General features: G+C 43.2%; 2 protein-coding genes across 8 annotated transcripts in view; one reads left to right on the forward strand and one right to left on the reverse strand.

Moving 5' to 3' along the window:
* Positions 1 to 698: 698 nt before the first annotated feature.
* AP3M1 (adaptor related protein complex 3 subunit mu 1) lies at positions 699 to 20,720 on the reverse strand. 5 transcript variants are annotated; one of them, XM_065067573.1, is made up of 9 exons: positions 20,615 to 20,720; positions 11,345 to 11,620; positions 10,409 to 10,580; positions 7,911 to 8,048; positions 5,813 to 5,898; positions 5,300 to 5,433; positions 4,418 to 4,625; positions 2,960 to 3,104; positions 699 to 1,790 (listed from the first exon to the last, which is right to left on the reverse strand). In XM_065067573.1, the coding sequence occupies exons 2-9, from the start codon at positions 11,615 to 11,617 to the stop codon at positions 1,690 to 1,692; spliced, it is 1,257 nt and encodes a 418-aa protein (XP_064923645.1). In that variant the 5' UTR covers positions 11,618 to 11,620; positions 20,615 to 20,720; the 3' UTR covers positions 699 to 1,689. The 5 variants fall into 5 exon arrangements, with proteins under 5 accessions (XP_064923645.1, XP_064923647.1, XP_064923646.1 ...); XM_065067575.1 differs by lacking the exon at positions 20,615 to 20,720 and adding an exon at positions 20,362 to 20,415; XM_065067574.1 differs by lacking the exon at positions 20,615 to 20,720 and adding an exon at positions 20,026 to 20,174.
* Positions 20,352 to 21,573, forward strand: part of ADK (adenosine kinase) — a 288,751-nt gene continuing 287,529 nt past the window's right edge. For 2 of the 3 annotated variants that reach the window (XM_065067581.1, XM_065067580.1), the window contains exon 1: positions 20,366 to 20,555. In XM_065067581.1, the coding sequence (XP_064923653.1) occupies positions 20,500 to 20,555 (56 nt within the window). In that variant the 5' untranslated portion in view covers positions 20,366 to 20,499. Of the gene's footprint in view, positions 20,556 to 21,573 lie in introns of all 3 variants that reach the window. The other variant, XM_065067582.1, reaches the window with a different exon arrangement.

Here is a 21,573-nt window from a genome sequence, read left to right on the forward strand (position 1 = left end):
TTCATAAAAGTGCTGTTTTATCTGCACTGATTTCAGAAATTCAGAATGGTCATCTCTGGCCATGTTTACCCTAGTGATGTTACCAAAGTTACCAACAGAAAATATATGCTCATTTCTTTTCTTAGTGGCTTGCTGCCAGTGTTCAGATGGGTCCCCCCTCCTTTTTTCAGACTGCATCATTTTTTGTCCCAGTATTTGAAATTTTGACTCCTGAATGGCTTTAGTTCCCGTTCTTTATCTGAAGCGAAGTTAAAAGTTAGCACCTGTTAATCTGTAATCCAAACAGCTCAGGGAAACAAAGACTCTCCAGTATCCTGCCCTTCCTTAATTCTGAACGTGAGTTTCTCAGCCTGTGTCCTGACTGAATGTATGGTTTGGAACCTCACAGGGACCTGGGAGCACTTAGTTTACAGAGAGAACAAGCTTATGCTGCTGTATAAGGAAAAGTTTAATCAGCTTTGCATCGTCACTGATATGTCTTAGAAATGTCATCATCTAAACATAAATTGTGCTCCATTTAAATATATAAAACATGAAAGGGAGCTTACCTGGCATGCTCCTAAATGCCCTATCTAAACTCTAAATAGTTGCAGAGTGATGAAGTTCAGTCAATAGTCATAATTTCATTGCATATTGGATGTCTCCTGCCTAAGAGCATCACTAATAGTTTACAACAGCACCACCATGTCACAAGATAATGTATTTTGAGTAGAGTTCCCTTTATTTCATAACATTAAAGCACACGACCATTAAATACACTTGACAGTTCTATTGTGCTATCTAAAAAGCTACACTCCAATGTACACATGGCACAAATCTGGTGGCATCCACTTCCAACAAGTGGAACATCCAAATCAAAGCAAAGGCTTCACATAAAAAATAGATCTTACTCTCTGCAACTGTATTCTTAAAAAAATGGTGGCGATGATGAGATTGAATGGGAAGAAAGTGGATTACTGAAGCAACAAACACCTCCCAGATTTAATGCAGAATATTCCTTCTATCAGCTCATCTGCAGATGGCACAAATGCAAGCTGCTTAAGGCAAATGCTTCTTAAGAAAGGCGATTTCTTGTAAACAACAAGGAAATTACTTTTTCCTCATCAGAAACTCTTTCTCGGGAGTGACACTTGCTCTGTCCCAGGCTGCGGTGGGACCCCTGCCCCTCTCACTGCTGCTCTCCATTTCCGGAGGGATTACGCGATGCTCTGTGGAATGCCAGCTTGCAGATGGCTGTGAGAATAGCTGAGCTTTTTCTGCCGGCGGCTGCAGCAGCAAAACCAGCCACCACAAGACTTTTCCAGTGGCCTGTCTGGCCTTCATAATGTGCTTGGCCCCTGGGCTTTGGTATCTGACTGGCAGTGTAGTGTTAGTGACGTTGTGTGGATCGCCTATATCAAACTATTCACCAACACAACAATTCAGTAAAAAAAGAGTGAAGGTGTATTAGAAAAAAGGTACCTTATTTTAAAGCCATATTAAAAAAAAAAACTAAGCTATGCTTTCATTTTATGAGCTGCTGTGCACAAATGCTTTGATCCCAAACTAATCAGTGTCTATTAATTGGCACCTAATCAATAGCAACATAAGTCACTAAGCAGTCAAGTTTTCTTGTTGATTTTTGTTGTGTTTTGTTTTTTTTTTTTTTTTTTTCAATGGGGAATATCTTCTTGAAAGTAGAGCATGTTCTCATGTCCTGACTTGGAATTTTCCCGCTTTTGTAATGTATTTCACACCTTTGAAAGGCTTGTATTTTTCTCCATACATGTCCAAGCGATTTACTTTCAGCCCTGAAAAAGACAAAAACAAAGTTAAAAGCAGAATGCTAGAAATCATGTCAGTCTGTTTAAAAGTCCTGCTTTCTTGAAGCATGTTAAGATCAGTTACGAAGCTGATTTTCCTTCTTTCCACAAGTTCATCTTGTCTGAAACAGGAGCAGAGACAGAGACCATTCTCTATCTTCCACAGCTCCTGTTTGCTGCACTTGTGTCCAGTAATGCAGATGAAGCAAAGGACTAATTTTAGATATCTTTCCACTCTAAATCATAATTGCAAGGACCAGAAATCCTTCTGCTATTAACACCAGTAACTACTAATTACCTAACAGTTTCAGGTTGTCCCCTGCTTTCTTTGAGGTTCCAGCCATTGGATCCACTATGTTTTGCTAGATTTAAACTAGTGGGTTGCAAGTTTAAGAGGAATCTGGGGGATTCTGTTCTTACACAAGGACTGTGTGTTATTTTTCTCAGCAAAGTAGTCTAGGAAGCAAAAGGACCGCAGCCTGGTACCTCCCGAGAAAGGCAGGCAGGTACTACCACCCATTCTCATCTACTGCCTTCAGTCATCCTCCTTCTTTACAAACCTGAGTCTTTGCTCTGTCAGGGTCTTAAACCTGCAAAGTTTGCTTGCAGAAGCATTTTACGCATGGGCAACTCACAAGTGTTTACAGACTGAGGCCTTGTTTGCTTTACATTTACTTCTGCACTTACCCTACAGACTTCGTTCTGATTTTACTTGCAGATTGTTTTGAAGGAGAAAAACTAACCAGTTCCAGAAGGAAAGAACAAGAGAGAATTCTTTAAAATTAATGGAGTTTTTGACCACTAGAAAGGGCTTCAATGGTGCAAGTCAAGAGCAGCACGCTTAGATCATCATCCATCACTCTTCACCAAAAGGATAAATTTGCATGTCTAATGCACAAGTCAACAAAGAAAACCCCATTCCTCTGTACACTTCTCACAGTCTTTCTTGAGGAAAACAATTGGGAATTCACAATTTCCAGCAAGGGAATCTTCCAGCAAGAGTAACTGTCAGGTTTGGGTAAATCAGACTTCACCTTTTTGGACCAAGCTGACTTTGGATCAGCATCTCCAATTACAAGATTCACAGGTTTCCCACTTCACTTCTTACTGCTACGCCTTCTGTCAGTACCAGCTTCGCACAACACCCACTCACTCACCTGAAATGGCAAGCTGTTGTATCTTAAACTGGATGTTTAAACTTGGATTCTCCTCTGGCTTGGGGGCTCCAGACTGCAGGTTCACTATACCCTTCAGGTTTGGAAGCTTTTGAGGGGTGATTTTGCCAACATCCCAGGTTAACACCTTGTCAGGAAAGAGAGAATAGTAGAAGTAGCTTTCTAGGAAAACAACCTATAAGGTCAAGTTCATGTCATGCTTTTAGTTTGCCGGCTGGGTACAGGAAGTAGCCTGGTAGCCCTGGGAATGATCCCACTGGCTGGGAGAAGGTGTGGTTGGGGCTCCCGCAGGTGTGAGGTCTGTTCTCCCCCAGCGTTGATTTTGCCCTGTTGGCATTCCTGAGCTGGGCTGTGCACTCGGCACATCTGCTCCGTCTGTGATGATGGTTGTTGTGAGACCGGGTCAGGTACAGCCACGAAGCAAGGAGAGTAACCAGCGCAAAGGTCACAGGAACTTAAACACGAGCAGGAGGAGGCCAAGAGCAAGGCACTTGGCAAAAGGAGGTGTTTAAGTCAGAGTAACCTTCCCAAGGGTCACTTGTTTCCCATTCATTCTTACACTTCAAAGAAGATACAGGGAACCGAGTTGGCCCTTCACTCACAAGAGGTGGGTTTTTTTTCTTCCTACTTCTACAAACTTTTGCAATGACAATCCACCTAGTTATTCCAACTCTTGACAAAACCAGAATAATTTATTTCTGCAGAGAGGAAAGGAGACTTCAAGTGTTTTTGTTGGTGGTTTTGTTTTCAAAATATCAAGGTCTGTTCTTTTTGAAACAAAATGTTACTTGGAAGCTTTCACTTGCAATTCAAATCCAGTTGCTGACTGAGATATTCCAAGGGCAGCAGAAAGCTCAGAGCAGGGTGTCGGAGCCAGCAGAATGGTTTGGCTCAGACTGCATTTCAGCAAGAAAGCTTCAGGAGCTTTAAGAAATCTAGGTCTCAAACCCCAGCTCAGAGGCAAGAAAGCAGGACTCTCAAGATATAGTTTTTCAGACGCTATGTCTTCCTTCCTGTGTGTCTTCAGGCAGATCTTCTGGAAGAGGTTATTTTTCCTCATTTTCTGCTTCCTGCTTTTGTGGCTACCTATTTTCAAATCTACTGCTTTCTCTAGATAAGTATGTTTGAAAGAACATAGCATGGAAAATATGCCATAGCTGAAACTATCAGCAAAATACTGCTGCATCCACTGAAGAAAAAAATCAGAGGGGTGAAGGAACAAGGAAAGAGAGAAAGGAAAGGGAGAGGGGAAGGGAAAGGAGGCTGATAAAACCACAATTGGTGTGTATCTAAGTTTGAAAACGTAAATTTTAAAGAGAAGATAAACATGCTGAGGGAAAGTGTTCTGCCAAGTGTGAAACACTGCTCCAGTGCTCTGCAATACACGACTTGTTCTAATGTTGTTTTAGGTATTTAAATAAATAAAAACGTAACACTTACTTTAGTAACTGGGTCAAATGTGTAGCTGCCTTGTGTGGCAGTGAGGTTCATATTAAGCACGGCCTTTGGCATGTGAACTGTCATGACAACTCCTTCTATTGTTTTCCCCATGTTCTGTTTTGGTCCAATGGTAACATCAAATCTTCCCGAAGAACTATTTTCCTTAAAACTGATCACGTGTTTCACATATACAGGAATTGCAACCAAGCTGAAAAGACAAGACAGTAGTTGAATGCATCCCGGCTACTTCTCTGATCGAGAAAATAAAGTTCTTTCTCACAAATAGTTTATGTGTTTTTGGCAGTTATTCAAGTTAGAAACAGTTTGTTTCAAAAGTGAAAAGTGATACTCAGCTCTTCAACATCATTGCTGAAGTGATTTTATTAACAATCACACGAAAAAATGTTTTCTTCCAAATTACTTGTCCTAATCTCTTTCCATCCATCTGCTTAATTTCTTTTAAGTAATCTCACCAAGCCAAATCTCAGAACAGCCACCAGTCAAATCAGACTTAGTTTGCAAGTATCAGCAGTTCAGACTTTTTTGCTTTATTCTTTTTATGAAGAGTAGAGTCCTCCGTGTACACAGAGACTCAGCCATAAAGCATCTTGCAGCAACCATGACTACCAGGAATGGATAGCTCTATGTTACTGTCATGTACAGTTTGTCCCACTCAAAAATGGTTGCTGAGTATCAGCAGCTCACTGAAAAACTGTTTTCTTGTTTAAGTGGGGACAGAGAAACAGATGAGACAAAACCTGGGAACACATATTTTAGCAAGAATGCAAGTTCTCCCCATAACAAGGAGAAATCTGTGGTTACTCAGAAGGAAAGCAGTAGGTCGTGTATCTGAAGGACCGTGGGTCTAAAATGGAAACGTACTTCTGTGAACTGACACGGTAGGAGATCAATCTGAAATTCCCATCGGGAGGAATAAATGAAAGGACTCGCTCAGACTCCCAGCGTTTGAAGCGAATACATGGATGGAAGCTGACGTCATCCAGCAGCCGTGGGTTCTGTAAGTAGTGGCAAAGCAGTAAGTGAAATCTATCGAGTATCAGCAGTTTGAACTAGCTACTGAACTCTACACAGTTCCTTTTTCTCAGACTCTAAGTATCGTTCCTACCCATTATCTAAGACACATTACTGAGCTAGATGGATTACTGAGCTAGTCTGACCTGGTGCAGCAGCTTCTGTGAGTGTATTTTTATGTACAGATAAAAGCCATTCCAACTACTGAGCAATGCAATTTCTACAATATAATGCAAAACTTCAGTTATTTTTTGTATGTGTAACACATGAAGTAGTGATTGCGCTCTTAAAATTGTTTAACTCTAATAATTAAGAAAAATAAATCCTAAGCAATTAAAATTCCTAAATATATATTAAATTTACCATGAAAGAAAGAGAAAGATCTGGCATTCCTGAGAGCTTAATACATGAATCAATAACACCTTGGATTTCTGCAAAGACTGTGGAACCTGCAGGAAAAAAATACAGACACTTGACTTAACATTATTATCAAGGGCCTTGCAAACGTTGTGAAGTGCAGCCAGAGGGCACAGATGATATTTGCACAGCACTCAAGAACGTGCCAAGCACAGACAGAAAAGGTCACTCCAGTTACCTGTGGCCTGGGCAGCTGCTAAAATACATGAGCCAGAGCAAACAGCTTGCCCCAAATCAGCTAATGATACTTGTGCCAACTGTTGCACAGGACTTGTCCTGGCTGTGCCTGAACTAGTTGCCAGCAATCAGCAAGTAAGAATTTCAGAATATGCAAGCTCTGAATCTTTTCTTTCATCCCTGTGCCCCATCTCCAGAAAACTTAGCAAGTTGTGTAGTGGTGCAGGGACGTTGAAGCACATCAAAACAGTCCATGTGAAAACACGGTAAGTTTGTGTTATAAAGCACCAGATAACTTTGGCTTTCACAAGCATGGCTTGTTGAACAGTAGGATTACATATTCATCTTGATGTTAAATAAACCCATAGTGAAAATTTACAATAACATCCCCCCAATATCCCCCCCAAAACCAAAGCAAGAATACCAAGCATGTTACCCAAGAAAAGCTCATTGCCTTAAATCCCCTATATGGAGAGAAAAGTGAGAGGAGGACTCTGAACTAACTAACCCTACAAGCAAAAGTTATTTTAGAAGGTGCGTAGACAATATTGCTGATCTAGTCAAAAGGAAGGAGGAATTAGGGGTTAATATTTTGCCTGAAAAGAAGGGATCCTATTTCAGATTAAAGCAGTTAACCATAACTCTATGAAACAAGATAACATCCCTATTCTAGAGAAGCAACTGTATCTACTTCTTAGTTATGCTGAAGATAAGGAAGAAAGATTCTTGCATTGTTAGTCCTCAAGGCATCAGAGCAGAAAAAAAATGGTTATGACTATTGCAGTGGATCATCAGTTGGAAACTCAAACACCCAGTGGACACTGATTGGGCTTGAAATATGTAACAAAATACAAACATGGTCTTGATTCTGACTGCTCAGATGAAGCACTCCTACTGCCCCTGGGAACGCTGTTGAGCTAGGAGAGTAACACAGCCGTCAGGTTGCTCTGACTGCCACTGTCACCTTCGTTAAGTCTCAAGACGGCAAGAGTAAGAGCTGCACAACTGCTATTTATGACTATCCAGTTCAACAGTGGCCAAAGCATTTGTCAAGTTGGTGTGTGGAACCAAAGCAACACTGAGTACTGCTACAACAGCAGCACTGCATGAAGAAATCAGAGATTTGCTCCCTGTCTCATACCACCACAAAATGGTGTCATGCATCTTCAGCTTTAGTAACTGATTGCCCCAATAAAGAAGAAACCAGCAGGCTGCTGTCCACAGCACAGCAGTTTTCTTCTTGGGATCAGTTTTTTCTACTTTTTGGCACTGGCAAATTTGAAAAAAAATCTTATCAGATTCCTCCTCAGAGCTAAATCTAAGATTAAAGATTTTTTGTATTTGAAGATACCAAGTTTCATTTACAGAAAAGCAAGGAGTACTATTATGTTTCATAATATTTGGCTCCAGTTTATATATAAACAAAACCAATACTGTCCAGCTATTTCACACCAAGTTTTGTCTTGCTGTGAGAAGAAAGCTAATGAAAGCTTTGGTCTTGCCCATTTGAGGACCTAAAAGGACTGAAGTAACTTGTTGGCAGGAACAATGGAAGATAATTTTCTCATCACATTTAAAACTTCAACTATTTTTCCCTTTTATATCTAAGAGATAATCAATATACAAACAGAAAACATCTAAGTACAGAATATTTCTTGTGGATGTTCCTGAAGGAGCCTGGAGCACGTTGCTATTTTAAGATGAACTGAACAAATACATTTGGGCACATAATTCATGTTTCTATTTAAGATATAGATTAACGTATATAAAACACACGCAAAAAAGTGGCTGGACTGTATTCCCTTTAACTATCGGCATCTAAATGTAAACATTCAACAAACAAAAACGAGTTTGCAAGGCATCTTACCTGATTTGTCTATAATCGCGTCAATTTCTTCAATGACATCAAAATAGGCTTCATTGTTTGTGTATTTTACCCCTGCTCTGCGCCAGGGAATGTTGGACAACTGTCCGGTGGGAAGCGTGTCACCCACATTACTACTGCCTTAAAAATGAAAAGGAACTCAATTACAACAGGAACATTTCAACAGCCAAAATTAAGAATCAAAGAATCAAACCAAGAACTGCAGACTAGAACCCGGACCACTACAATTTCATTAATTAGGTGACATGAATGCACTTTAAAGATGTGTCCAGACTTAGGGATTTCAGACTATACTTTGCACAGCCAAATCCAATGCTCAAGTCAGCAGGAGGTTTGAGTGGCAGTAGTTGTGGGGCTAGATCCTGCAAAGGATTTCATCACTGCAATTCAAGAACCTTGCCTTGAGCATGCTTCCCCCTTCTCCTAAGAGCTGTAGCTGGCTAACTCCAGGGCTGATTTACTGATGAGTTGTTACGAAGACAGACCTGGAAGAAGCCTTAGGGAGGGCTCCCACCCCTTTGTTTGGGAGCTGATGTTAGGCTGAGGCTCTCACCTTGGTACCCATCTTAGCTACCTTGTAGCATCAAGACAGCCACGTCTACACCTGACCACATGCCAAATCGATCCAGATCCTGGTTCAAAGACTTGACTTTCTGGCTTGACCTGTCTCATCATAAAGAACTTTCCTGGCAATCACTGAGCTGTAAATGACCCTGTTATCATCTGATCCTGACCTGTTGGCTGAACTTCTGGGCTCCTTAACAGTGATGCCACTACCCTGGCCTGCCTTGCCGAGACCCTCGGATCCTGTTTTTTAACAACACCCAGTGTGAGAAAAGGGCTTCCTGAGCCACCTATTTATAAACTGACGATTCTTAAAAAAAAAAAAAATAAAAAAAATCACTTCAAGGGCTTAGCCGACTGTTCTTGGAATCCCAGTACAGTGGAAACAAGACCCTCTGCTAGAAGTAGGTCTCAGGATAGGGCCACAGCTCATGCTTCCTTCTGCCCTTTAGCACAATGAATGTGGTAGTATGTCCTGCTATGTGAGACAGCTTCACTGAGAGGCTGACAGCCAGCAGCTATCATTTCTACACAACCTACTGGGTAGGCCCTCTCCTAGCAGATAGAAAACAGAAGTTTTCATTCTTTTCAGCTAGTAAAATAACTCACACAGAAAAAACCCTTCCTGAGCACACTCTGGTGCTATAGCACATTGGGCAGGAATTGCAACAATCATTTCCTCACTCCTGCTGCATCTCTGAAGGGCAACAGTTGCTGTGTCCGTGCCTCTTTTCCCTCAGCAGCCTTGCAGGGTGCAGCAGCACTGCGCAGGCTGGGCTGCCAGGCCAGGCAGGCGGGAGAGCTCAGGCTGCTGCTTCCCACCCCCGCAGCACTACGCCGTTGACAGTGACAAGATGCAGGCTGCCCTGGGCAGGTGCTTTAAGCTCCTAGGGAAATCTAATAAGGCTTTAGATAAAACAAGAGGATTTGATGCTGCAGCCCTTGGCTTCAGGAGTCTTAATTCCCCTTACAGTGGTGCATCTACTCCATTAACAAAATAGAATTTTTTCATAAGCATAACATATATTTATCATATATATATATAACATATATAACATAGTATACTACCATTGAAAACCACATTAAAACAAACGAACAAACAAAAACCCACAAACAAACAAACAAAAAAAAACCAAAAAACCCCCCAACAAATCCACAACCAGAAAACAGAAATTAAAGCTGATGAGATTTATACTCAAAGATCAACTCCCATATGCTACCTCGAAGACCAGCTCCTCTGAGCACTATCTCTGCGTGGCCCTGCAGCCACCTACTACCCTTCTTTAACACAATGTATAGGTGAACATGTTGCGTATCTCTGTCCCCATGTGAGACCTCATGGTGTGTGTACCTCCCCTGCACCCACTTGCCAGACCAGCAGATTCCACCAGCTCAGCGGACAGACATTTGGCTCTGTCAGTGCAAGACATACCCATCTACAACGGCCTGAAACTTGATGGAGGCTGATGGTGGCAGGGAGGAGGCTGAGGACAGGCTCTTTTCTTCCCTTCATGCTGTTTGTTCCCAGCCAGCAAAGATTTATTAGGTAACTGTTATGTACCTTCCTATAATAATTTCTGATAAAACACATAACCTTCTCCAATGCCCCTCAGTTATTCAAGGCTTGGGGCTAGTTCTGTACCAGTCCCAGAGCACCTGTCTCCAGTATGTGCTGGGAACTGCTATTCCTGAGGGACTTCAGCAGCTGTGGCTGGACTAGGCCCTAGGGATATTAAAGCAGCCAGGCAGTAATTGCAAATAAGGAGGAAGTTGCTTTTATTCAACTCTTAGTTGTGAGAAGTGGCAGGACAGTGGCCACAACTTACGGATTCACACTGCTGTGATATTATTTTTTAGCTATGAAGCATGATGGGGCTTTGTTTTTAAGCAGTCACCACTGAAAATTATTTTCATACCTGTGATCGAGTTGACAACGGAGCGCAAAATTGTGGGAGGCTTTATCAGCTCCTTCAGTATGTTAGATTCTGTTGCAAGTGGAAAGCCATTGTCTAACATTTCTTCTAGAAGTTCATACACAATAACTACATTGTCCTTAATTGCAGTTTCAGAACATTCGCCGAAGTAATCCTAAACAAATCAGAGATTACAAAGGAGAGGATTTTTATTCCTATTAAAATGCTTTGCAAAAGTTTGTTGGAGTTTTTTGTTGTTTTTTTTTTAACAGACACTCTCAAACAGATCAGAAATTCCAGCTATTAATACTTCTGTAGTCTGATTGCATCTTATGTTAAGGTTACATTTATTTATCACCTAATTAGAAACAAAGACAGCATGAACAGTAAAATTAACGTAATGTAGTTTAGTAGCATATATGTCCCAAAGGTTCTCCCACTTGTGGACATTAACATATCTTTGGTTAGAAGGCTCTTGTAAAATAAGGAGACTAATTTTTGACAATGCCTAATCCTCACAGAGGAGCTTTTATTTACAGTATCTGCGAAACACGTTAAAAACTGACTCGCACTTTGCATCTCTTTCCTCCCTCCAGAGTCCTTCATGACTGCATGCTCCTTCTTGTTCACCCATTTAACATGAGCAGTACCAAAGCTTACAGAAAAAAAAAAAGAGAGCATTTACAATGTAGGATTTGGTTTGCAGTGCATATGCACTGGTATCTGTAAATCAAATGAGTACACAAAATATACCTCCTTTTCCTCTGTACACTGTTTAAACCAGTGTTTAAAATCTTTAAAAAAAAACTTAAAAAACAGTGTTTAACTTAAAAGGGAAAAGTCACTGACAGGAGGGTTTATTACCTTTTTTCAAAAGAAGTTTATACAAAATTTCCCTTGGAATTATTTCAAATTTAAAATTATTTTAAGGTGACAGACCTGGAAAGTATCTGCTACTCGGTGTAGAAATTCAATTACAAAGAGTGGTGGCACTTCCGTCTGTATGACAGACACAAAGAAGATTTTATCCCGATAGATGCTGATGAGGTAGTGATGTGGCGTCGAGATGACGGGAGGCACGTTCTCAACATCGATTGCTTTCTCCTGAGCTTCAAAGAAATAATCACACACAGATTGGCTCACAACGCTCTTCCAGTGCTTCTCCAAGAATATGTCACCAGAACAGTTTATAAGAAACAGGCTGTGGATCATTTTCTGTTGGAAACACATTCAAAGAAGTTAAACAAAAAGATATAAAGGCTGACATTATTTCTTCTCCCAGATTCCCTTTCTTACAACAGTTATTCTTTATTAACATGCACTGTGAAATTAAGGAAAATATCCGCTTTGCTGTTTTTCTTTAAATTACATTTTCTTTATCTAGAGGAATGTTCAACCACAAAATACTTCACAGTGGACTGAGTCACTAACCTATATCACAATGCAAGCAAGCAGCTAGCACCCTTGATTACTACTTTCATCCCTATTTGTTTTTTGTTATTTATTTCTTAAAGAAAAGCTAACTCTCCTGAGTTGGCACTCACTTAAACATATTTGGCAACATGTAAGGGTAACTTACACATAAAGTTTCCTATGGTAGAGGAGTTTGCGTAACTTTTATACATAACTAAGAATTGTACCTTAAGGATATAGCTCTTTAGCTTGCCAGCTTTCAGCTACTGAACTAGAAGAGTGTTTTTTATTTTCTGGCTGATTAGTCTTTTACTTAGGATCTATGCCAAGCTGCACTTGGATAAAGTGTTGGAATTCATTAAAAGTACACAAAACCAGGAGTTTAAATCAGGTTAAAGAATAAAATTGCCTCAAATGTGCTTAACACACACGAAATGTGTTTACATAAAATGTTCTACACTGAAACACTAACTCAAGAAAAAAGGAAGTGTAAACTGCAGATAACACACATGACTTTTTGTCATATCTTTAAAGATTCACAAATAGCATGCCTCAGCCACTCATCATTTTAGTGATGGGACAAGAAGCTTGTCTGCTTTAAAAAAAAAAAAAGAAAAAAACACCCTATTTTGCAGTCCATTTCTCAGCTTTGAATGAGATAAGTGAACTAAGCTGTTGATTCAAATGAAGTGACTAAGCTATTTTCTTCACATATACAGAAGAGACATGCTATTAGACTTCAGTTTATCACTTTAGCCTTTATATCAGACAGATATAATGCTTTGGCTGACCTGCAGCATAACCATCCTTTAACAAAAATAAGGCCCAAGTTTAAAGTCAGGCTTAGAAAACAAAACAAATTGTAAACCAACTTTCCTCACGGTGAAGTAAACCTGATACTTGTACCCTGCATAAATTAATTCTGTAATTGAAAAAGCTGCTCTTGCCACTGGCTATTCATCCCTTTTGCCTTTCAGGTATTGATTTGAGCTGCTCTGTGGCCCTGCAATTACCTACAGCAGGAAACTGGCCCAGCCATAAAGTGACACAGAAAATAAAAAGAGTTTCTGGTCAGATCAGCTTTCTGATACAAGTTATTACATTGCCAGAAAGTACTAGAGCTGGAGGAGAGGAGGTAGTGGAAAAGGGGAGATGATAGCAGTGGAGATACCCTGAACTGAAGTTTATTTAGCCTTTGGAGGAGTTCAAACATGACTGGAAAGAGATCAAACAGTTACTGGGCATCCACACCTCAAAACAGGAAGATCACTGTCAACTCTGCATGTCCAAGAGAAGCCAAACCTACTTACCAAAAACCTATCATAGTTTTCAATAACCTAAGGACGTTTGGCCAGGATCATGCCATAAAACACAGATAAAATTTGCTCCTTTGCTAATGTTAACTCTGGCACACAGATGTGAGGAAGGCATAGAAGCATCTAGATGTAAATGGCCCAGTCTCACAGAGATACTAAGGAGTCTAAAGACTGTATGATTAAGCTTCATTCCAAAATACTGGAATAAGCATCTAGCTCCATCCAGAATGAGCTCTTGTTGCTGTGTCTGAACCTAAACTGCACCGAGTTCTACAATGTCCTCCTAATACACTTGTAACACTGAAAAACTATCTGGCCCTGCAGGTTTTGACGAAACAAGAGTATGTCTTTAAAAGCTCACAAAAGAAGGTGAAAAAAGACAACTAAAGAAGGGAGTTAGCATGCCATGTCCCTCCACCTAAGTCAGCAGACATGGGAAGGGAGCCAAGATCCAGCTTTCCAAGTTCTAAACTCCAGCTGCTTCTTCACATGCATGACAGCAATGTGCTCATCTTCACTGGGGCCTTGCCAGGTCTTAGATATCTCCTGCTGAGAGCACGCTGTCTTTGGCAGTAGACACAAAAAGACCAATAGTCAAAACATGGACAGAAAAATCCAACTAAGCCAATACACTGTATGAGGAAGTTCTTTTGGAAACTGTGATTGCCAGTGTGCTTAAGAGTGGGAAAGGACACAAAGCTACTAAGTGTTACTGCATGTTTCTGCTGTATCTCTCCCAGACCAAATTAATCTCTAATTTAGTTTGTTAAAAAAACAGACAATTTTAATACTGTAAGCACAGAATTCTTATAAAGGAGCCTTAGCACAATTGCTTTAATCCAGTTTAACTAAACATGTTCTGAATTTAGCCAGTGCTGAACATTATAACCCTCCAAAATCTCCTGGATAGTCACACAATGGTGGCAAGTATAATCAACCACTGAATGTCAGTATTGTTCCACACCAAGACAGCCCAAACATAAGAAGGCAATCAGCTATAAAGCTTAGAATAGTTCTCTGTACATTTTAATATGGATACAATAGCATATCTGTTAACAAATAGAAAACTCATTTCCTAGTAAATGCACACAAAGCTGCATAGGAGAGTTTCCATACAAGCAGCACCAGTTAAGATGTCATTTCCAGAGGACTTGATCTACAGCCCACAGTGGACCAGCTATGCTGGGCTGCAGACAGCTTTGGACAATCCTTTGACGAAGTACATCAGATATGTGTGACAGAGTGTTTTTAAGCTTTTAAGCTTTCTAAGTTTTTTAAGCTTTTAAGTTGTCCTGCTGTTAACATTCATGCAGATTGTATTCATCAGAAACAATTGCATTTGTCACGATATACTTTTAACAAGCACAGCAGTGGAGCAGTCCAACATAATTGTTACCTTTAGGCAGCAGCAAGCTCCTGGCATGTGAAACAGCTGTGTTAGCAGGGCCTCTGCTTGTGCCGTAAGTTCCACTTAGGATGTTAGACCATGACTAGATATGCAATTGAGGGAGCACACGGGGAGCCACAAAGGACAGTAGTGTTGGTCCATGGCCCCTCGTTACCCATCTGCCCCAAAGTGCCCAGGTACTGGCTGTATTCATACAACATACATGTTTGTGTGGCCTCATGGTGAACTGGAGAAGCAAACTGACCCAAGGGACCATGCTCAGAGGATGACAGCTTTGCAGTATCTGTGGGAATAGAGTGGTCAAATCCTACCTAGGATTCCCCTTGATACGTAATTATTTTGCTTCTAGCTTAAGAATTCCCTTCAAAGCCCCTCACATACTCATTTCCCCCTTCACAACTTTTAGCAGTACTCTGAAAACCAAAGCTCTCTCCTTGCAGCTGAAGTGCAGAGCTGGCAGACCCACAGGCACAAGCCCTGGCCTTTCTGTCAATGGGCAGCTCAGTCTGGACACTTCCCTCTGCCAGTGCTGACTATAGTAAAAAAAAAAATCTGTCTTTAATTGGCTGGTGCCAATTGTTTAACAGTGTATAGGATAAATCAAATTACTTAGTCTCGTGTATAGCAGACTGATGGCCCTACTGCTGTAGATACATATACATTCCTGAATTCACTTCTCGGTATTCTACCCTCTTCTACCTCATCAGAACGTTAGATTTGCAAAGAAAAAAATATTAAAAAATGCTGAACATAAGAAATCAATCTAGTAACAGTAAGATTCCTCACACCAATAGGCCAAGTTAATACTTGTGGCCAAGCAGCAAAGCATGTTAAGAGCTGCGACACTTCGAGGGTAAAGGTCTCGAACCAAAGTTTCTAAGTTTAAAAAAATAGTAGCAAAAGCACACCACCAAAATTTAAGAATCATGAGAGAATCTGTGCAGCAGCGAACACATACACCACTTTGAGATGGCAGCATAAAACTACTCTATGTAAAATACTGAAGGTGTGCTTCTAGGACTTTTTCAAAAGGACATGTCTCCCACCTCTCTGCTTTTAGGCCTACCTAGGAAGCAAACTGACGACATACAAGGATTATTATTTGCATCTTTAGTCCAGAGCACGCCATTCAAGCTCCTTTTAGGAGGCCGACAGCCTTCCATACTACTACCTGACCTAAAAGCATCTTGCAGACACTGCAGCAACAAGCAGCCCCCCAGAGGTTTTGCAACTTCTCAAAGACTTCCCATCCTTGCTCTGACACACCAAACTCCATGTGATACCTTGTAGTCACTTCTATCCTACCAGAATTTGAAGTCCTCACAGAATAACTAAATATCTAACTAAATAAATAACTAAGGCGCCTTGCATACTCTGTTTCTAAGCATGTATCTTTTCTTTTGACTAAATCTGCATTTTTCAATGTTACTGTTTTTTCAGTCCCTTGGCAGTTGAAACATCTGGACTGAAGTCACAGCAGGCTCACCAACAGGAAAGTGGAGCTCATTGGCAAGAGGGAGAAGCTGCAAGCAAGGGAAAAGACTGCATGTGCCTGTCCTTAACTACAATTAAGTACTCAAAAATGTAATTAATGCAGAAATACTGTTAGCAGCTGCTCTTCTGTAACACTGAGCTGAGTTACAGTCAAAGCTCTGACAACCAGGAAGTGAGGAATTTATCACTGACCTCTGCAACGCCCTTTAGAGCTAATAATAATTACTAAAAATGTCTCAAAACGGGACCTTCACTGGGAAAGTATTCCACAGCTTCCATGTTCCCTGCATGTGGTGTAGCTGCTCTGAAGGATGGAGAGATTAGTGGGGGTGGACTGTCTAAGCCTCTGTTATATATTTGTGGAAATGAACTTCTAGTAACAAGTGAATGGAAAGTAATAAAATGCTTAAAGTAACCTGGAGAAACAAGCTACGACAGGCAGTTCTAGTTCTATTTTAAAGGTAGTATTTTTGTCACAACCAGCTGGTCAGTAGTTTAGCTTTTTCCTATAAATTCAACATGTGTCACAGATGTGGCAGAACTAGACAGACAATCTTTGCTCCCCACCTCCCCAACTGCCCCTTAAAACAGCAAACTTAAAGAAGTACTATTAAATACTTGAATGACATTTCAAGACAGCAAACATGGCAGCTCTGGCATATCACTGGCTGGACCAACCCTGACACAACATTAGAAGTTGTGATTCAAACTGATACACCTGGAAGTCTCATATCTTACTAAAATGTGAATGTTCGGTAATTTCACAGGCTTTGTAAGGCTCCTATCTTAGCATATCTTACTGCTGCTGTTCAAGTGTCATTAATCTGTTTACTTCTAAGATGCACACATTTTAGGTGTCTGCACATTAATAACATTTTTGCAACCCTTCTTAAGAATTGCCTAGTATCCCCCTGTTAGTCAAGCAAAACTCCCATAATCAAATCAAGTCTAACTTAACATCATAAAGTGCTTGTGTCTGTACAACTACTCAGATATTTTCCCAGCAAGATCATCCCTATTAAAGGCTAAACATTTTGCCTCCCTGATGCTCAGCATACATTTATTTATCTTTACTTTCATTTAAAACACTGTTAGCAACTTTCTGGATTTGTTTTTATAAGGAAGTAGTCCTTTGAGAATACCCTGAAGTTGTCTCAAATCAGTGTTTCGTATCCATAACAAATTTCTAACTTCCTTCGCGCTTTAACCAATAACAGTCACAGCCTGCATAAGAACTTGTGCAGCATTTCATCTACTGACTCTTGAGCTTTCCAATAATTCATTCGCATGGCGCCACTGTCCAATTTAGTTCCAGTACAAATCTTCTAATTGCTGGCAAGATAGTTCCATCTCTTGCCAGCAGAACAATATTAGATCCTGAATAATCCAATAGTATTAGATCCTGAATAACTGCAGTTCCCTTTGGGACCTGCAAGAACAGAAAGCTTCACTGTAAAAGCTGAAAAAGCAAGAGTTTCTTAGAAAAAAAACCCCACCAAAACAATTAAAAATTCATTGGTAAAACTACATTTTTACATGAAGATGGAACATTTTAACCATAATTTACAGCCGAATCAGCTGCTTTAGGACTACCAAGAAACCACTTTAAGAAATTCTCCCTCTGAAAGCAGTGTTGACGAGACAGAGAGGGACAAATGGACACAGGCATTTACTGTCAATGGGATTTTCAGGAACAGACTGATAATTAGGATCAGACTCCAGCCAAACCATGGAGAACTCTGAATGGCCAAGGCAGCAGCATTTGATCAAAGCATATAAAAGCCTCATCTCAGTAGTTCTTTGGGAAGATGTTTTCCGTTGTGCTCTCCCAATTCACTGCTCCAGTAAGTGTGATGAGCTGGGGCGACAGTGCCACCAGCTTTATACTGCTCCTTTTCACAGGCTCTATTTTAAGAGGCACTCGAGGTTCCAGAAAGGACAAGCACAGTGCCAAAGAGCCATGCACTACTGAAATACTAGATCAGAGCCAGCAAGTATCACTGGAACTCTGCTGTAAAAGACAGCTCTTACTAATGTGTGAGTACTCCACCACAACTGGGCCAAATGCAGACGGTAGAAAGAAGGCACAGAACCACTTTTACCTCTCTTCCATAAGAAGAGAGCAGAGCAGCACTCTTTAGTTCTTCCATTGTATATGAATAAAATCAGGCTCTCAAATACTAAGTCTTAAAGAATCTTCTACAAAGTTCCTGTTAAAAAGCAGCCTCTCATGCATTATGTTGAGTAAGCATAAAAAAATTACACTTATTTTCTGTGTATTAATGAAGTTTTGAAAGCTATATGAGAAGCTTTAAATTGGGGGGAAATAAAAGGGAAATAAGAGGAAGGAATTTAACATTTCAAAAAGGTTTAATTTGGTTTCCTCTCACTATTACAGCCATGAAGTATTGCTGCCACTTGTGACCCGCTGTTCAGACCATTCTACCTCAAGAACTTCAATTTTTCTTTCCTGAATCCTCATGACAATATTTCTATTTAAGATTCTTAATGCACAACTGCTTGTAAGGAGAGCTTTGTTCGAAAAAATAATTAGGACTTAGCTGATGCATAGCTATTTTGCACAATAGGAAATTTCATTTCTGGACAAGGGACAGAAAAATTAAGTACTAGAGGGCATGGAGTGGTCTTAATGTTTAATTTTCCATCTGCAAGGAATTTTCAGGTATGCACACACAGACAGGAAAGAATCTGCTTGTCCCTCTTTTTTTTTTTTTCCTTCAAAACCAGGTTTGCTTGTGTTTTTCTTAGCACCCAAAACACCACAGATTAAATCCTAGACACTTACAGTGAAATACCATTCAGATTTTCTAAAAAATAAATGAGAAGCTATGTACTATTCAAACCTGCTGGGAACTGCCAGCTGAATCATTCTCATGGTTGCAATAGTCTGTTCTTTTGTAAAACGCTGCTTCCATCATTCTACCTCTTGCATGAGTGATTTTCTTGTGCTTTTCTTGCAAAACATTTTTTCCTCTCCCATACTGCAGTCTGCCTTCTTTTAACATGAATCTTCATAATTCAAGTGTGATTTTTTGCCTGGTTCTTTACACAATAGCTACATTTAATGGTGAAGCTACTCCTCCAGTCTGATCAACATCTAATGGGTACAAATCACCATACTGTAAAGATGCTGAGTGCATTGCAACTTCAAGGCAGATTAGCACTGAAACAAAAGAAAAGCAGCGACAACCTCCTCTCAATTACCCTGCTACGTACTGGCCAGGGCAAAAGCGATGTACGATGCACAGTGATGGATGATAACGGATTCATTTCCAGCGCATATTATGGAAATCTACAGTCAAGGGGCCCCTTGCTAATTAAGCAAGTACCTCATGGCAAGAACCACCATGTTCGCAGCAGTGCTGCCGAAGAAAGACTCAGGCGACCTGGGTGCTGCCCCCCTGCCCCTCCCGGCTGCAGGTTTTGCCGTGGATGGCAGTTCCCGCATCATCCCTCCCGCAGTCCCTGTGCCACCTCCCCTAAAAACTAAACTCAATTACCCCCCTGTGCGTGATCCCTCCCAATTCCCGCGCATCGCTCCGGACTGACCTGTGCAGATCATCCCCCTGAGCCCCGCGCACCCACCGCTCTGAAGGCGCCGGCCGGGCCCCCGCTCCAGCGCAGGCCGAGCGGGGCCTCACACGCACCAGAGCCCACACAAACAGGTGCTTTATTCACACACGGAAATAATTCAGTATATGGATGGACACCGAACAATGGAAAGGGACGCCGCTAAAACGGGAAGTCTCGGGTTTCCGGGACAATCTGCCGCCACCGCCGCTGACAGGAACGTCACCCCGGCCCGACTCCCGCCACCCAGACTTGCCGGCGGCTGCGTGCGGGGCCGGGCACGGGCGACTCCCGCCGGGCGAGGGTTTCGCGGCTGCCGCCGAGCCCCGCCCCGTCCCGCCGGCCGTCGCGTCCCCCGAACACGGAAGCCAACGGCCCCCCGACCCGGCCCCACGTACCTCCCCCGGCCCGGTGCGGCCCGCTCGCCCCGGCCAGGCTCGGCCCGTCCCGCTCCCGGGGCAGCGGCCAAGATGGCGGCGAGGCCCGGCAGCGCGCGGGGCCGCCCCCCGGCGGACGCGCGGGCGGCTGGGGCGCTGCCTGCGCTGAGCAGCGGATAACGGGCGCCCCCCCCAGCCCCGCCGGCCCCGCTGCCAGCCGCCCACCGCCCGCCGGTGCCCCTCGGTCTCGGCGGTGGGCAAGGGGCGGGCGCTGTCCCTAGGCGCTCTAACCACCCGGGCAGGCAGCGCGGCGGCGCACCGCTAGGCAGGAGCGGCGGGCGGCGCGGTCTCCCCTACCCGTCAGGCGCCCGGCACAGCCGCCCGCCTCGCCGCCCCCGCCCCCCGTTGGCGGTGCCGGCGCGGTCGGCGGGGCGGGCCGGGGCCGGCGGGCGGGCCGAGGCGAGCGAAGCGCGCCACACGCCAGCCAGCGCGAAGATGGCAGCAGAGGAGCCGCAAGCCAAGAAGCTCAAGCTGGAGCAAAAGCAACTGAGGTAACGGGCGGCGGGGCCGCGGGAGGGGCTCTTCCTCACGGAGAAGCCCCAGCGCATACCGGCGGGGGACTGGGCGCCGCCGGTGCTGCCCCCGGTGGAGGACGAGACACGTGCAAAGTCACAGTCACGCCAGGAGGGCCCCGCCGCGCCAGGCTGGGCCGGGCCGGGCTGGGCGCGGGGCGGTGCGGTGGGGGCGGCGGGACCGCGCTCCCCTCCCGGCGGCGCCGGGCGCACGTGGAGCCGCGCGGCGGGGCCGTCCCGCTGTCGTCCCGCTGCTGCGGCGCCCCTGCTTGTGCCGCTCCTGCCTGTGCCTCTCCCGCGCTTGCCGCTCTCGCCGTCGTGGCAGCCGCCCCGCGGGTACCGGTGCCCGGCCGCGGCATTCACCCCGGAGCGCCGCCGGGCTGGACGCCCCGCGGGCGAGAGGGCGGGAGCGCGGTTGCCGCGGCGCAGGAGGCGCGGGGACGGTACCGCCCGGTGTGCGAGGCCCTCGCTGTGCCCTGTGGCCGGGGCCGGTTCGTGCAAACGCGCTCCTGAGCCCCTGGCTGGGAGCGCGATGGAACTGAACGCTGCCTGCAGCTGCAGCAGCCGGTACCTGAAATACAGCTTGGCTTTGGCACCCCATGTTCCTCGGCTTTGAAAAATACCCTCTGAAAGCCCCGATTAATGCGTTTGAAAAGGTCTCTGTCCCTGTTAGACAGAAATTTAGTTATCCAAAAATCCTCGTTAACATTTTCAAGACACGTGGAACATTAAGTGTTTTCATATTTAAATAATTTGTGCTCTCTACAATGCTTCCTTATTTGTGTGATCACTGTATAGTATCGTGGACTGAACCCGATCTTACTGATGGCCCGCACACAAACAAGTCATTTATTTTTTAAGTATAGCAGAAAAATGCAAAGTTTCTCAATGCAGGAAGCATGAGAAATGCTTCAAAATGAGTACAGAGAGTGCTAGAGCGGAGCTTCTGTTGGTGCAGTGCCTGCCTAGTTTTCTTGGGATTTTTCACATGAATATA

Source organism: Columba livia, chromosome 6 (assembly GCF_036013475.1).
Source record: "Columba livia isolate bColLiv1 breed racing homer chromosome 6, bColLiv1.pat.W.v2, whole genome shotgun sequence".
In the NCBI taxonomy this organism is placed as follows: domain Eukaryota; kingdom Metazoa; phylum Chordata; class Aves; order Columbiformes; family Columbidae; genus Columba; species Columba livia.